Source organism: Psammomys obesus, unplaced genomic scaffold, assembly GCF_907164565.1.
Source record: "Psammomys obesus unplaced genomic scaffold, mPsaObe1.curated_primary_1811, whole genome shotgun sequence".
NCBI lineage: Eukaryota > Metazoa > Chordata > Mammalia > Rodentia > Muridae > Psammomys > Psammomys obesus.
This window is the reverse complement of record NW_026596131.1, coordinates 464,242-477,928: the sequence shown is the minus strand read 5'-3', so window position 1 is coordinate 477,928 and position 13,687 is coordinate 464,242. Positions and strand designations below refer to the sequence as shown.

Sequence of the window (13,687 nt, the reverse complement as noted above, 5' to 3'; positions counted from 1 at the left end):
CCGTAACAACAAGCAGAAATGCATTCCCTCATAATTCTGGGAGGTGTAAGTGGGCTATTGACTGAAGGCTTGTGTTCCCTCTTTATGTGTGTGCTGAAGCCTTGACCACAAGGTGAGGGCACGTGATGAGATCACGGGATGGGAGCCTTCTCATCGGATTCTTAGAGCCTATTGAAGGGACACAGGGGTGATGGCCTCTCTGTTGGCCTTGTGAGGACACCGTGGGACAGGGGCCCTTTCTGTCAGTGTCACCATGGCTTACAGGCCACTTGTTCTGAATCTGATTACACTGGAGAGGCCTAGTTTACTCCACACCAGTGAGAGGAGACCCAACTCCCCAGCACCAGCTTGAAGTCTTTGAAGCGGAGGCCATTTTTAAAGAACCTTGCAAAGTGGTCAGCAGGCCACATTCGGATTCTGACTTGTTCTTGTTCCTACTTACTTATGTTTATCTTGCCGACACCTAATTTGACAGCTTAGTTTTTGCTGACTCATTTGTAACCGTGTCTTTCAAAGCATCCAACTGAATGAATTCTCATCAAAACCATTTCCCCTTGTTTGTGCACTTCTGATTTATCCATTAACGTAACGTTTAATTACACCACAAACAGTAATTACAATGACAGGCGAACTGTCAGAAACACATTAGGGAGCCAGAGCAACCACTGGCGACAAGCCGGGGTGGGGGAGGGGGTGGGAGAGGGGAGGAGAGTACAGGGCCCAGAGACAGGGCTGCTGTCGGCTCCTCTGTCCCCTTCTGAGGAATGTTTATTTCGGAAAGGTACAGATGCACCATTAAGGGGTGCTGGGGATGGGGAGGAGGCTCAGCCTGTACAACAGTTGTCAGGGCGTGTGGTGGCGTCAACTCCGAGCAGTGGTTCTCAACTTCCCTAACGCCATGACCCCTTAGTACAGTTCCTCATACTGTGGCGACCCCCAACCACAACATTATTTTATTGCCGCTTCGTAACCGTAATTTTGCTACTGTTATGAACTGTAATGTAAATATCTGATATGCGACCCCCCAAAAGGGGTCTTGAGCCAAGGATATAGCTCAGTTGGTAGAATGGCTATTGTGTGTTTGAAACCCCGGGTTCAAACCCCAGCACATACAGAAAAGCGGGTGTGGTTCCTCATGCCTGTAATCCTAGCGCTCAGGAGGACCACAAGTTTTAAGCTATCTTTGGCTTCATAGCAAGCTTGAGGCCAGCTTGGGTTACATGAAACCTTGTCTTAAAACCAATCCAACCAGCCAACAAACGGGGTCACAAGCGAAGATGTGGGCAAATGGGAGCCTTCTGCACAGCGCTGAGAGTGTGCAGCAGCATGGCCAAAGGAGAAGCAGGGTGACAAGGTCCCTTTTCAGTTACACAGAGAGTTGTTCTAGGAGTTAGCATCTTCCTGGGCCCCTCCCACAAGAACTGAAAGCAGATTCGCCATGGCCAGGGATAGAGGAGGAGAGATAGGGTTTCCATTCAGGGTGATAGAACATTCTGGAAATAGTGTTGTGTGTGTGTTTTATCGACATTTAATAACCAAGCGTATTTATAGGCTGTGATGATATTACCAACCAGCACTGTGTACTTTCGCATGTTGGAACGTGAGCTTTTGTGTTCATGTGCATTTTCCCATAATGAAAACGAGAACCAAGAAACCCGGGCAGTAGCTCTGTCCTAGAATGGGGCTACTTCTGGTCATCAGAACTCTCTTGGCCAGTGGGCGGCCCGGTGAGATTGAGAACATGTGATCATCTGATACTGCTGGCTCCACCATGCTCCATGCCTGATCCTCAGGTCGGGGGTGCGAGGGGCGCCCTGGCTAACAGAATTCTCCTGATCGCTCACGCCACACACCTGCAGTGTCTGGTTCACTTGGAGCTTTAGGAGACCTATTCAGTCATTGCTGCCCCTGAACCCCCAGCCCAGCGGCCCTAGAACTGTCCTCCTGTGTGGCTGCTTGGTGCCTTTGTTAGGGAATTCACAGGGGCTCTCTGGGGTTCCACTACTTTCTGGGCTATCCGTCTTTAGGAGTCTTTCCACAGCCTCCAGCTACACCCTTCTGTGATAGCAGTGTCGCCCGACATCACTCCACCCACAGCTGGGATGGGGCTCTCAGGAGCTCCCCAGGTAGCTGGGGATGAGGAAGTGTCGGCTTCTGCGGTGACCTAGGCCCTAGATGGCATCTGGAATAGCTGTATTCATCCAATCAAGGTACTGGGGACTGGAGTTGGGGACTTTGACATGGGACTCTGGAAGCTGGGGAAGGGACTGGGCGCCGTAGACCCTCCTGGCCTGGCCCAATGGCTCACACCTTTCCAGCTGGAACACATCTGGGCCCCGGGCACTATTTGTGTTCCCCCACCACCCCGGGGATGAAAGCCAAAGGAGGGACACCCCCACATGGTCCGCCCTACTCAAGGGGCTATCTCTGTGGTATTTCTCAGCCTCTCTGGGTCTCTAAAATGCCCTGCTCCTGCCCTGTGCCTTTGTCCAATGGGTAATGAGCCTGGGATCCCATAGAGAGACAGGAGGAGTGGCTTGCAGTCTGGAACCCATGACTGTTCCCTGAAGGCTGAGAGCTTTGCAGACTTCATCTGGTCCAGGTCTTCCTTTAACCTGAGCTACAAAGCTTACCCTGCTGATGTGCTAGCAGGATAGTGGGGAACCAGGCTCGAACATGGAGCCGGAGCAGGCTGGGACCCTGGAGGGTGGATGGTCTGAGGCCTGTGTTCTTCAGCCAGCTCATGTCTGACTACCGAGGCTCTACCGACTGGGAAGCTGGAGACCGGGAGCAGGTAGCCTGCCACCGTGGCGCAACAGTGGAGCAGGTGCCTGGGTTCTCAGCCAGCCACGGTGCTGCTGAGCGCCCTTGGGAAAAGGCCTCTTATCCTCTCTGGGCTCTTAAATGGCAGAACAGTACTTGCTTCGCAGGGCGGATGAAGAGCAGTGTGGCCGCTGTCGGAAGCCTGGAGCCTGCTAATAGTAAGGATTGGGGTTAGGGTTGCTGACAGGCTCCCACCCCGTGTTGGGCCCCGTGGAAGCCTCTGCAGGGGCCGAGTGGGTCCCTGGTGGGGACACGAGGCTGACAGTGGCTTCTGGTTACCTGGGTTGTACGATTTGAAGCGAAGCATCATTTGAAGGAGGGAGATGAGTGAAGGCTTAGAGAATGAAGACACACTGAACACACGGCCTCAACTACTACTCCCCAGCTGGCCTGGCAACTGGACACCGGGCGAGCCTCTGAAGATGCCGGCACAGCTGAGATCAGCCCGAGACCCCCGTGCCAGCCTCGTGGCCTCTTCGCTGCAGTGCTGCTCTGTGGGTCTTGGCCTTTTAAGCCAAGGGGACTCCAGGAAGAGGAGACCCCCCCAGATGTGCAGCTGGCTTTTTGTCCTCCGCCTCAGTTCTCTCTACTGCAAAGTGGTCTGGCTCCCCAAATGAGTTAAGGATCAGATAATAAGTTAGAAAAAGATTTGGTGGATGGTAAAGCAGCCTACAGGGGTCCCAGTTAAGGTCTGTGTAACTATCTGGATTCTAGAACCTTCTCCACCTCAAGAGGTGATTTCCCCTGAACTGGTGGCTCCTGTCTTAGCCCCAAGACAAATCCCCCCTCATCACAGAGGCTTAATGGGAAACCAGAGCCCTGTGCGGGGGCTATAGTGACATCAGGAAGGGGTAGATTTTCTCCCTGCTGTTCTGTGTCCACCAAGAGACTCTCAGGAGAAGCGAGATCCTTTGCAAGGGGGTGGCTCTCAGGAAGCTCTTCCCTAGGTGTGATAGGAGCAGCATTCTTTTTGACAAGAGGGACAAGCCTGTCCTCTTGGGGTGGAAGAGGGCCTTTCGAATTCAGTTAGCAGCTGTCAGGCCCTTTCACATCATGATGTGAGTCAGTCCACTCCCAGCCAGAGGAAGCTTTCCCCACTCCAACTTTCCTTGGAGCAGAGTGGCCCCTGATGTCCAGTGAGGGACCTGCCCAGACACTACCTGAAGCCTGGGACACCCACACTCCCCAGAGCTGCTCAGTGCTCAGGTGTTCCTCTGGTACCCGGGAGCAGCTTTTTCTTACAGCCCCTGAGCAGGAGGTCCACCCCTCACCTCAACCCAGCCCTGCTCACTCAGGCACAGCCAGCTTCTCGGAGACTACAGCCCCTTTGCGTGCTTGGGACACACCCTCCTGCTGCCACATTGTGCAACGGCTTGCCCCCCCTCCACTCCCCTCTCAGGCTGGAAGGCAGAGCGGAGACCCGTCTCAGCGTGGCTGTTTGACACTTAGTCGATTTAGGTCACTACAGTCACCTGGGAGGGCTGTCCCTTGCTCTCCCTAGGCCACCCCCAAACTCCTAAGTCGATACAGAAGCCACCAGCGCATTACTGTCTTACCCAGTGTTCTTTGGGCCCCACATCCACACCTTAAGGGCACCTTCCTGCTTGGGGACCTGTCAGGGACGGGCACTCCATGGATCCTTCAAGAATGCCCCTCTTCCTCCTCCTCCTCCTCCAGGTACCCTCCTGGCTCAGCAGGAGCTGTGGAGCTCTCTGGCCACAGCCAGCTCAGTCTGCTCCTAGCATCTCATGCCACGCAGGGGCACGTGACCTTCCTCCCTGGTCAGAGACCCAGACGGAACTGCGACCCTCATGCGAGTTCCGCTAGGCTCCTCGTGCTACCAGGGCGCACGATGGCTTCCAGAGGCCTGCAGCATACAGTGTTGGACAACCCTTGGCCACATGGACGTGGCAGATGCACTGATGCACCAAGGTCCCTCGGGAGCAGCTCAGATCAGTGACTTGATGGGTGACAGGAGCGGGTGGACAAGTACCCCAGCTCGGCTCCCTCACCTCACGATCCAGGCTCCTCCTCAGCAGGCCAGAGCTCCAGCTGCCTGCTGTGGTGCTTGCAGGCCGTCTGGATCTTTCCCTTCCTCCGTGGGTCCTCGAGCCCCACATCTCTTTCCTTCTTTGGCCTCACTCCTCCAGTCCTTCCTTGGGGTTGCCCTGGCAACCATGGCTCCATATCTGCCATCTGGGAAGTCTCCAGCTCCGCAGGCTGCTTGGCCTCCCCAGCTCTCTAACTGCTGCACAATTTCCCCCCGTGGAACTGGGGCCCACCGCTGCCTGGTGTCTTTGCGACAGTTCTTGTCTGTCCCCTGTCCATGGTAACCCTCCCTGCATGGTAACCCCTGGCCCTTCTCTCCAGGTATCACCTCCTTATACAGAGCTTAAGCATCCTTGGTCATGCCCGTATTTTCATGTCTGGACTTCATGCCCTGCCTCCAGCCCTCAGGCTCATCCTGGATGGTATGAGTGGCAGTGGCCATTCAGTGGCCCCTAACAGCTACTCTTTAGAGCCCCCCCCCCACTGCTGACTCCCAACCCTGGCAGAGTGCAGGCTGTCACAAAGGTGGTTGAAAAGATAAATATTATTTATATCGCCCCAGCCCCACCTCAGTCCTGCCATGGATGCTCAGCTCTCCCACCCAGCCAGGGCTGGGCCACTCCAAGCCTGGGAGGTAAAGGGTCTCTCCATTAGTTGTCCTAGAAGCCACTGGCCCCAGGGTATTTGAGCAGAGGGGCCCCTTCCCACTTCACTCAGCTTATGAGTGTGTTCCAGAGGCCAGCCAGTGGCCTGGGCACCCATGGGCCACTCCTTCCTCAAAGGCTGGGCCCACTCCGGTTCCCCCTCATAGGCAACTCGCTCTTTTACCCAGCCCCCATCTTCCCACAGATAAGACATCCAGAGGCAAGAAGGTTGGTAGGGTTTCAGAGCGAGGGGACTGTCGCTGTCGGTGGATACATGACAGAAAGCTGGATTGGCCTGCAGAACGGTAAAAGTCTAAGGGTGCAAGGCAGCAAGGCAGGGCTTCCCAGAGGCAGTGCCACTGTGCTGATGACATTGTGCTGGCTCAGGAGTGGCTTCGAGGGAGGTGGAGCGCTGTCTGATGATGTCACCAGATGCTCTCTCCAGGTCTCCTGACTGGACCATGTAGCATTGGTTCTCAGTAGACTCCCAAGGAATCGCTAAGACTCAAGAGTCTGCCCAACCACAGAAGAGCGTTTCCCATGATGCCCTGGGGTAGCAAGTGGCCTCCCTACAGTTACTGAAGACTACAGGCCTTCAGTGAGCTGCTCTGGGAGAAGACAGCTCTCACAGGGGCCCGTTAATCTGTCACAAGGTTTCTAGCCCCCAATCTCCGCTTCAACTCTCCAGGGAGAATGGGCAGCAGGGAGCCAGATGCTGTGGGCGGAGCTCAGTGCTATGAGCTGTAGTCTAGGGCTGGGTAGGCTCTTAGGTCTGCAGCCCAGGGGTAGGAACGGGAAAGGCCGGCTGCCTCTGCAGACGGGATCCCCACCAGCGAGCTTGCATCATTTCTGGAGCTGCCGGTCTTGGGGGGCTGCTCCATGGCCTTCAGCTCACAGTGCCGTGGACTGCTTGATGCTGTGAAAGCTGACTCTGCTGGGAGAGGTGGGGATGGACATGGCGCGGGCCACTCGGGCTCTGATGGAGTGCTTGTCCTGCCACCGATGCCACCGCTTCCGGATGGCAGAGCGAACCTGTGGGCACAAGAGAACACACAGCCTCAGGGCCCAGGCTCAGGACACTCTTCTCATCCCAGCATCCTCTAGGCGGCTACAAGCAGCTTTCCAGGTGTGGTGACAGGATCTACAGTAGGGGGTAATGGTCACATAGTTACTTTTATTGGTTTCTATATGTTGAGCCAGTTTTCTCAAATGAGGAAGGGACACTTTTTTTTTTTCCGTAGTCTAACAGAGGTGCTATCTGGCCTTTGCTGTACAGAATCCCTACCTCTGCTCAACATTCCCTACGACGGAGACTCTATCTTCTAGCCTCCCCCACACCATGCCATGCCTAAAGTCAGAGTGGGAGCTGAACCTGGGAAGAGGGAGGAAAGGGTAGAGGAGACATGAGGGTCACAGTTCTCAACCTCCGGAGACTCAGTATTTTGAGCCCAGCCTTGGCCTTAAGGTCCTTACCTCACTGTTCAGAAAACAGTAGAACACAGACACGAAGAAGCCCTGAAGGGAAGAGGGGAGTCAGGGGTGAGTGGGTCCAACCCCCTTAGGTTGCCCCAGCCCCCTCCCCACTCCTCCAGCCCTCTGCCAGAAGAATCCCCAGCCATCCCGGCTCCCCCAGAGGTACCTGGAAGGACTCCAGGAAAGAGTTGAAGTAGATGAAGACAATCCTGGAAACCTCGTCTTCTCCAGGGTTGACAAAGAACAACATGTAGGTGATGCCCAGGAGGGGCAGCAACACCAGAGTGGCCTTCACGGCCTTCCTAGGGTTGGAACAGAGGCCAGAGTCACAGGCTACCCGGAGGGGTGGGGCTGCTACCTCAGGGAAGCGCCCCAGGTTTGGGAGGCGGACTCAGGCATGTCTGGGCAAGGTGGGGCCGCAGTTTCTGGGCTGACTGGCTGACCTGGAAGAGATCTGGTTTAAAGGAGGCTGGAACCTCTGAAGTACACTCCCCCTGCCCCACCCCGGAGAGCCAGGTACCTGTACTGAATAGTCTCAGAAGTGGTGGATGCCCGGAGTTTGGTCATGAGGATGCGGACAATGTTGAAGAGAAAGATAAAGTTGATCTGCAATTGGAGCACGCCAGCAGGAGGATTGAGGATGGGTGGCAGGGATGGGCATGGCTAGCAGGGATGGGCACATGTGACAGGGATATATGCAGGAAATGGAGGCGGGTGGGATGGACAGGACCAGCCCTCGCTCACCCCTCTCAGCTCTTCTAGTGTTTCTGCTGTACTTCCTCATCCCTTCCCTCCCTCCTTTCTCTCTCTCCCTCCATCCTTCTCTAACACCCACAAACATCTGGCCTAGTTGCCCTCTCTTGGGCAGAGGGTCCTTTCTGTCCACAGTAGACAGACTGCCCCTCCCCACGGTGGCCTGTCACCTGCTACCTCCCAAGGCTCTTACCAGGAGGACCAGGATCATAGGGCCCTGGTAGATGTAATCGGTGTAGACACCAGGACGTTTGCCAAACCAGCACCTAGAAGGCCACAGAGGGAAAGGGAAGGGAGGGCTCAGCAGAGTCCATTCAGCGGCGTGGCGCTTGACTGGAGCAGGATCAGTGCCAGTGGCCCGGAAAGGGTACCCCAATTTCCAAGAGAGCCAAGCCAATCGACTCTGCTTCAGGGCCTTGCTGATCCTACCTGCAAAGGGGATGGCACCCTCTGCGGCAGGAAGCTGGTGCATGCGCTGTGGAGGGAGGCCCTGGAAAGGGCCCCTGAGCCTGACAGCATGCTCATCCGTGACTGCCTGTAAGGGCCCTGCAAGATGGGGCTGATCATTAACATCACCTCATAGAAGGGGGCAGTAGGGAGGGTCAATGGACCCTCGTCTGAGGTTCCAGAGGTCCTACACCCCTAGCCCAGTTGTATACGGTTCTGTCCACTGCACACAGCCTCACAATCTTAGGAGGCGCTAGAGTTACAGAGTTAACAGGAGGCGAGACTCCATGTAGCTATAGGAACATCCTTATCCGTGCTGTGGGGAGACTTTCTGGTGTGTGTCTACCCTGATGTCACCTCCACTCCTATAAATAACCGTCATCTATGCTCTCTAAGTAACCCCGGGGCATTCACTGGCTCCCCCAGCTGGTGGTCTGTGAATTGCGTTTGAGTTTGTGGATGGGCTCCTATAAGAAAGGGGTAGCTGCTTATTTGTTTCCCGGGGAAAGAGTTCTCCAGACAGAAAGCCAGAAACAACCTGAAGCCTAGAACAGCACTGATGCCCACTGATGGACGTTGGCAGTGGCCTTGGCTGAGCTTGCCACACAAGGGGCTACTAACAGCAGTTTCCGTTGGACTCCATTGGAGTACATCCCGAGAGGGGAAGATTTTGCAGATAACACCTATTGCAAGAGGTAGGGCCGGGGAGTAGACAGGAACAGGGCAAATCAGAAATCCTGTGTCCTTACGGACTTGCAGTGGATGCTGTGAACCGTATGTGAAGTTTGTGGCCTCTCGGCTGTAAGATCAAGTCAGCTACTCTGCTTTCAACACCACTCAGGTCACACATCACTGTGGGCTCCAATCCCGGGACTCCGGGGCCTCTCGGCTTGTCGTCTCTCTCTCTGCCGCACTGTCTGCGTTTGTCCACCAGATGGCGCTTCAGGGCTGCTCACACCTAACTCTAGCATCCTTCCTGCTCCAGGGTGGGCAGGCCAGCAATTGGGTTTTCCCTTCCTGCCTCTCTCTTGCTTTCTCCCGTCTCCCCTTCCTGTTCCTCCTGCCCCATCTCCTGTACTCGCACTTTCATATCCCCATCCAGGAATTGCCCAGGATACCCCACACGCATGTCAGTGAACCAGCTCCCTGCAGCCTGACGCCTATCCTGCTGCTGTATAAACACCCCAGCCTGAGGCAGAAGGGCCATAAACGTTTACTCGGCGATGACTGGGTGGCAGGCACTATTCTATGTGCTTAGTAAGCACCAATTCACTTTCACCTCTGCTATAGGTAGTAGAACGAAGGTGCTCATTTCATGGATGAGGAAACCGAGGCCACCATGGTGGCGCCATTCAGAGACCTGGGCTGCCTGGCTTTCGGTATTGCTCTCCTTCGAACTCCTAGCCTGGAAAAGATCCTAATTGAGGCCAGTGCTCAGCTCTGCCTTTGTTGGCGCAGACAATGGGAGACAATGGCCAGAGTCCCCTAGGGAGCGTGCGCAGAGCGAGGCTCTGACCTCACACGCTGACTTACTTTTCATTGTCGTAGTACAGCTTCCCGATGGCCCATGCCACGATGATGGGGAAAGGTACACCTGAGGGAGAGAGGGGCTGTCATCGGAGGACCCCAGGGCGGCCCGGGGCCGGCAGTAGAGCAGGGATTCCTGGGAGCTGAGCCCTGATGCTTCCTTCGTGATGATCCCACTACTCTCATCCCTAAGAAGGGTCACGCATTCCACCCTCCAGAGCCGGCCCGCCTGTGTCGTCCTTGAGGAGAGGCGGGCGCAGGGCTGGCCCAGCTCACCCCAGCCGATGCCAATGAACATCCACTTGCGTAGACGGTCGGTGGAGTACGTGAGCACGATGGCCGTGTGCAGGTAGCAGCCCTCGCCGAACATCCAGAAGAAGTTGGTGACATGGAAGTAGTTGTAGGCAGCTGTCACCAGCCTGCACCAGCCCTGTCCCAACCAGAGACGACAATGAGAGAGCGGTCCTACCCTCAGGCTCCTCGGGGTCCTGCTCTTGTTCTGTGGGTACCCAGGCCTGGCCTGTCTTTTCCGCATCCCTAGCTGGGACGCACCACATTGCTCTGGTGGACTTCGGGGCTCATGGTGAGCTGGACCACGAACCACGTGGCATTGCGCAGGATGAAGGCCGAGATGAGGTTCCAGTGAATGATGTTCCTCAGGCACCGGATGCTCCTGGGCGGCAGGAAGAGGCCAGGTGGCAACAGGGACAGGAGAGAGAGAGAGAGAGAGAGAGAGAGAGGATGAGGGCAGGTGCCAGCATCACCAGACAAGAATGGAACTCCAGCCCAGACAGAAGAATGGATTGGCTAAAGCTTGGAGTGAGTGCGGCTGACTGAGCGCCACAGGGCCTCTCCTATCTGGGGCCCAACACGTCCGCAGAGCCTGGCGTGGTCAGGGAGTCCCCCTTCACTCCCCACACACCAGGATTTAGAGGCAGAGGGCTTGCCTCCAACAGTGAGCCCCCTCTCGACTTCCAGCACCTGGTGCCACCCACTCCCAGTTTTTTCTCCTGCCACTTGGGCCATGGTGTATTTGAACCTGAGACAGGGATGACACTCTATAAAACCCTCACCTCCAGGGATCTATCTGCCTGATAACCCCAAGATGGGTGTGGAGCGGCTTTAGGAGCTGCTAACACAGGTGAGCTTGGGCTTGGTCTCTTCCTGCCCTGCAGCCCCCATCATCTGACAGGGGAGAGGACCTGAGATTCCCATAGACGGCTACTCTCATATTCGGATGACAGGCAGGTTACCCTTTTGTCAGCACCCGGACCCTGGAGCTACACCTCCCCCCACCCCCACACACGCTCAAGGGCCCAGCGGATGGCAGGGGGCAGGGCAGGGTCTAGGTCTTCTCACCTGAGCCGCAAAAAGAGGACAAAGGCCACCAGGAGGGCCACCAGGGAGATGCAGTGGCCCAGGTAATTGATGATGACAGCAACATGGTAGTGCACTTTGCTCTTCTTCTGAGGCGGGAGGGAGAGAGGGCAGAGTGAATTCTCCTGCCCAGCCAGCCGTGCCTCCGAGCCCACTGGACTAAACAGCTCCATGAGGGCAGCACCAGGGAGGGGTGTTGGGGAAGAGTGGCAAAGAGTGACTAATAGTGGCAAATAGTGCCCTGCTCCAGAAGGACCTTGTGAGCCACCCCACCGCCTTGGCGTGGCACCAGTCTTCCTCCACATCCGGTCTCCGTCTGCCATACTGTGTTGTTAGATACGGACCGAGGCTACACCCATTGTCTCACAGTGCTCCCGTAGCACATTAACACTCCCCCCCTCCCCCCAGTGCTCACAGCTGCCTCACTCTGTCCTGACACTACAGGCTCCGGTGGGGGGGTGCAGACCCCCCCATCCCCCATCCCTCTGAATTTCATTCCTCATTCACTTCTGAATTGAGTCCCTGTCTTCCTGATCACCCCTGCATCTGGCTGCGGGATGATCTCGGGTCTGGATCCCCGACACTCACGTGAAAGCTGGGTATGGCTGTGGGGTTCTGTGACTTCAAACCAGAGACAGGTGGATGCCTGGGATCACCGACCTGCCCTCCCAGCAAACACTGTCAGCCTCAGGTTTAGTGAAAAGATCCCTGCCCCCCAAACTACTGTGCCCTGCCCACTGAGAGCTACACCCTCAGCTGATCCTAATTAAAAAGAAAACCATTTAATTAGATCTATTTCTTTATTCGTTGTGCACATGTGAAGGAGCATGAATACGCTCATGTGTGTCGTGGCATGTGTGTGGAAATTGGGAACAACTTTTGCACAAGCCCGGTCTCTCCTCCCACAGGTGATCCCTGGGGTTCAGCTCAGTTTGTCACACTTGCTGGCCAGCACCTTTGCCCACTGAGCCTTCTTCTCCGGCCCTGAACTTTCTTAATTGCTCAGTTATGAATATGCAATGGAAGCCGTCCCACTCTCAGTTCTCCTGGTCTTAAAGCTTCTAAGTGGCCCCGTGGGAAAAGCTGGAAAAGCGTTTGTGTCCTTGGCAGAAAAAGAAAGCCAGAGATCTGTTCAAGATCACCAACTTCAGCTTAAAAACGCCTCTTACCTACAGGTGAAGCTGGGCAAGGCACTGATGCTACAAATGGGTCCTGACTCCACAGGGGACCGGCCAGTGTCCTGTGCCCACTCTCAGAGGATCCTCAACGCAAAACTCCCATTCACCCTTTCCTAGGCTCCAAGGAGGCGGGACATCACATTAGCAGCTCATGCCTCTGGCTCCCTGGGACCCTAGGATGGTGAGTAGAGGCTGGGCAGGGAGGCAAGGGGGAGGGTCCATTCTGCCCTGCAAACGCCGAGTGTCTCTAAGGGTCTGCAGCAGATGCCAGGATCCTACGAGAGGCTCCAGACAGGCATGCACGATGCAAACTCTGTGTGGAATCAACACTTGATTTCCTTTTATTAAATTTTCCACACTTCCATGCGGAGAAGCCCCTGGGTAATAACAGCATCTGTAGAGCTGAGCGGCTGCCATGCCCTAGCTTTCTCTTCGACCCTAGGAGGGAACCGGGAGGAGGGGCTTGCTGGCCACTCTGCTTGCTCTCAGGTTGCAGCTGGGTAGTTTTGAGAGGACCTACTGCATGCTGGGTCCCACACCACAATCCTCAGTGTTGAGGCTGGCCCCTGCTGCCTTGTTTTTTTTTTTTGTTGTTGTTGTTGGAAAGGCTGCACAATTGATCCATGCTGTACAGTTAGCAATCAGAGCCTGGACCAGCTAGCTGGCTTTTAGGATCCTCTTCTTTCATCCACAGGGTATATGAGGGGGACAAGCGCTCTCTGGGGGTGCTTCCTCTTCTGGGAGAGTGTGGCTCACTAGTGTTTTTCTTCACGAAGGCTGGAATGAAAAAACAGAGCCCAAAGCCACGGGGGCAGAGATCCAGCTGGGTCATGCTCTTGGTTCTACTGGCCTCATGAGCCTGATGCAATCCAAGGGCCAGAGCTCCAAGACAGCTACAGGGATGGCAATGTCACAGAGGTACCCCGAGACACGACAACTGCTGTGATGCGAATGCGTTCCCGAAAGTTTAAGTGCTGGAAACATGGTACCCAGCTGTGTACGCCTCACTGCAGGACCTTGGTTCCCTGTAAAAGGAGGTGTGTCCCATCCTCTTTCTCTAACCCTTTCTTTGCTTTCTGTCATGAGATGCTAGCCCCTCAACCTTGGATGTTTCAGTTTTCCAGAACCAAAAGCCAATACATTTCTATTTATCATAAATGACCCATGAGCCAGGGATGTGGCTCAGTTGATAGAGTGCTTGCCTAGCATGCAGAAGCTTTGGGTTCGATCCTCAGCACTCCGTAACTCGGGGAGTGACGGCATACGCCTGTAAGCCCAGATCTCGGGAGGCAGGGTTAGAAGGACTGGGCTTTGAAGTTTTTTTTTTTTTTTTAATGCTTAGATTTATTTATTTTATCTTCATGTGCATGAGTGTTTTGCTTGCATGTACGCCATTTGCACACTGAGTATGTGCCT

General features: G+C 55.2%; 1 protein-coding gene across 1 annotated transcript in view; it reads right to left on the bottom strand.

Moving 5' to 3' along the window:
- Positions 1-5,408: 5,408 nt before the first annotated feature.
- The window catches only part of Crhr1 (corticotropin releasing hormone receptor 1), a 40,914-nt gene continuing 32,635 nt past the window's right edge, over positions 5,409-13,687 (bottom strand). Inside the window, exons 5-13 of the mRNA XM_055592260.1 lie at positions 11,076-11,182; positions 10,269-10,389; positions 9,993-10,146; positions 9,723-9,783; positions 7,936-8,008; positions 7,510-7,595; positions 7,156-7,291; positions 6,990-7,031; positions 5,409-6,548 (exon numbers count right to left, since the gene is read on the bottom strand). Coding sequence (XP_055448235.1) covers positions 6,408-6,548; positions 6,990-7,031; positions 7,156-7,291; positions 7,510-7,595; positions 7,936-8,008; positions 9,723-9,783; positions 9,993-10,146; positions 10,269-10,389; positions 11,076-11,182 — 921 coding nt within the window. The 3' untranslated portion in view covers positions 5,409-6,407. The remainder of the gene's footprint in view (positions 6,549-6,989; positions 7,032-7,155; positions 7,292-7,509; positions 7,596-7,935; positions 8,009-9,722; positions 9,784-9,992; positions 10,147-10,268; positions 10,390-11,075; positions 11,183-13,687) is intronic.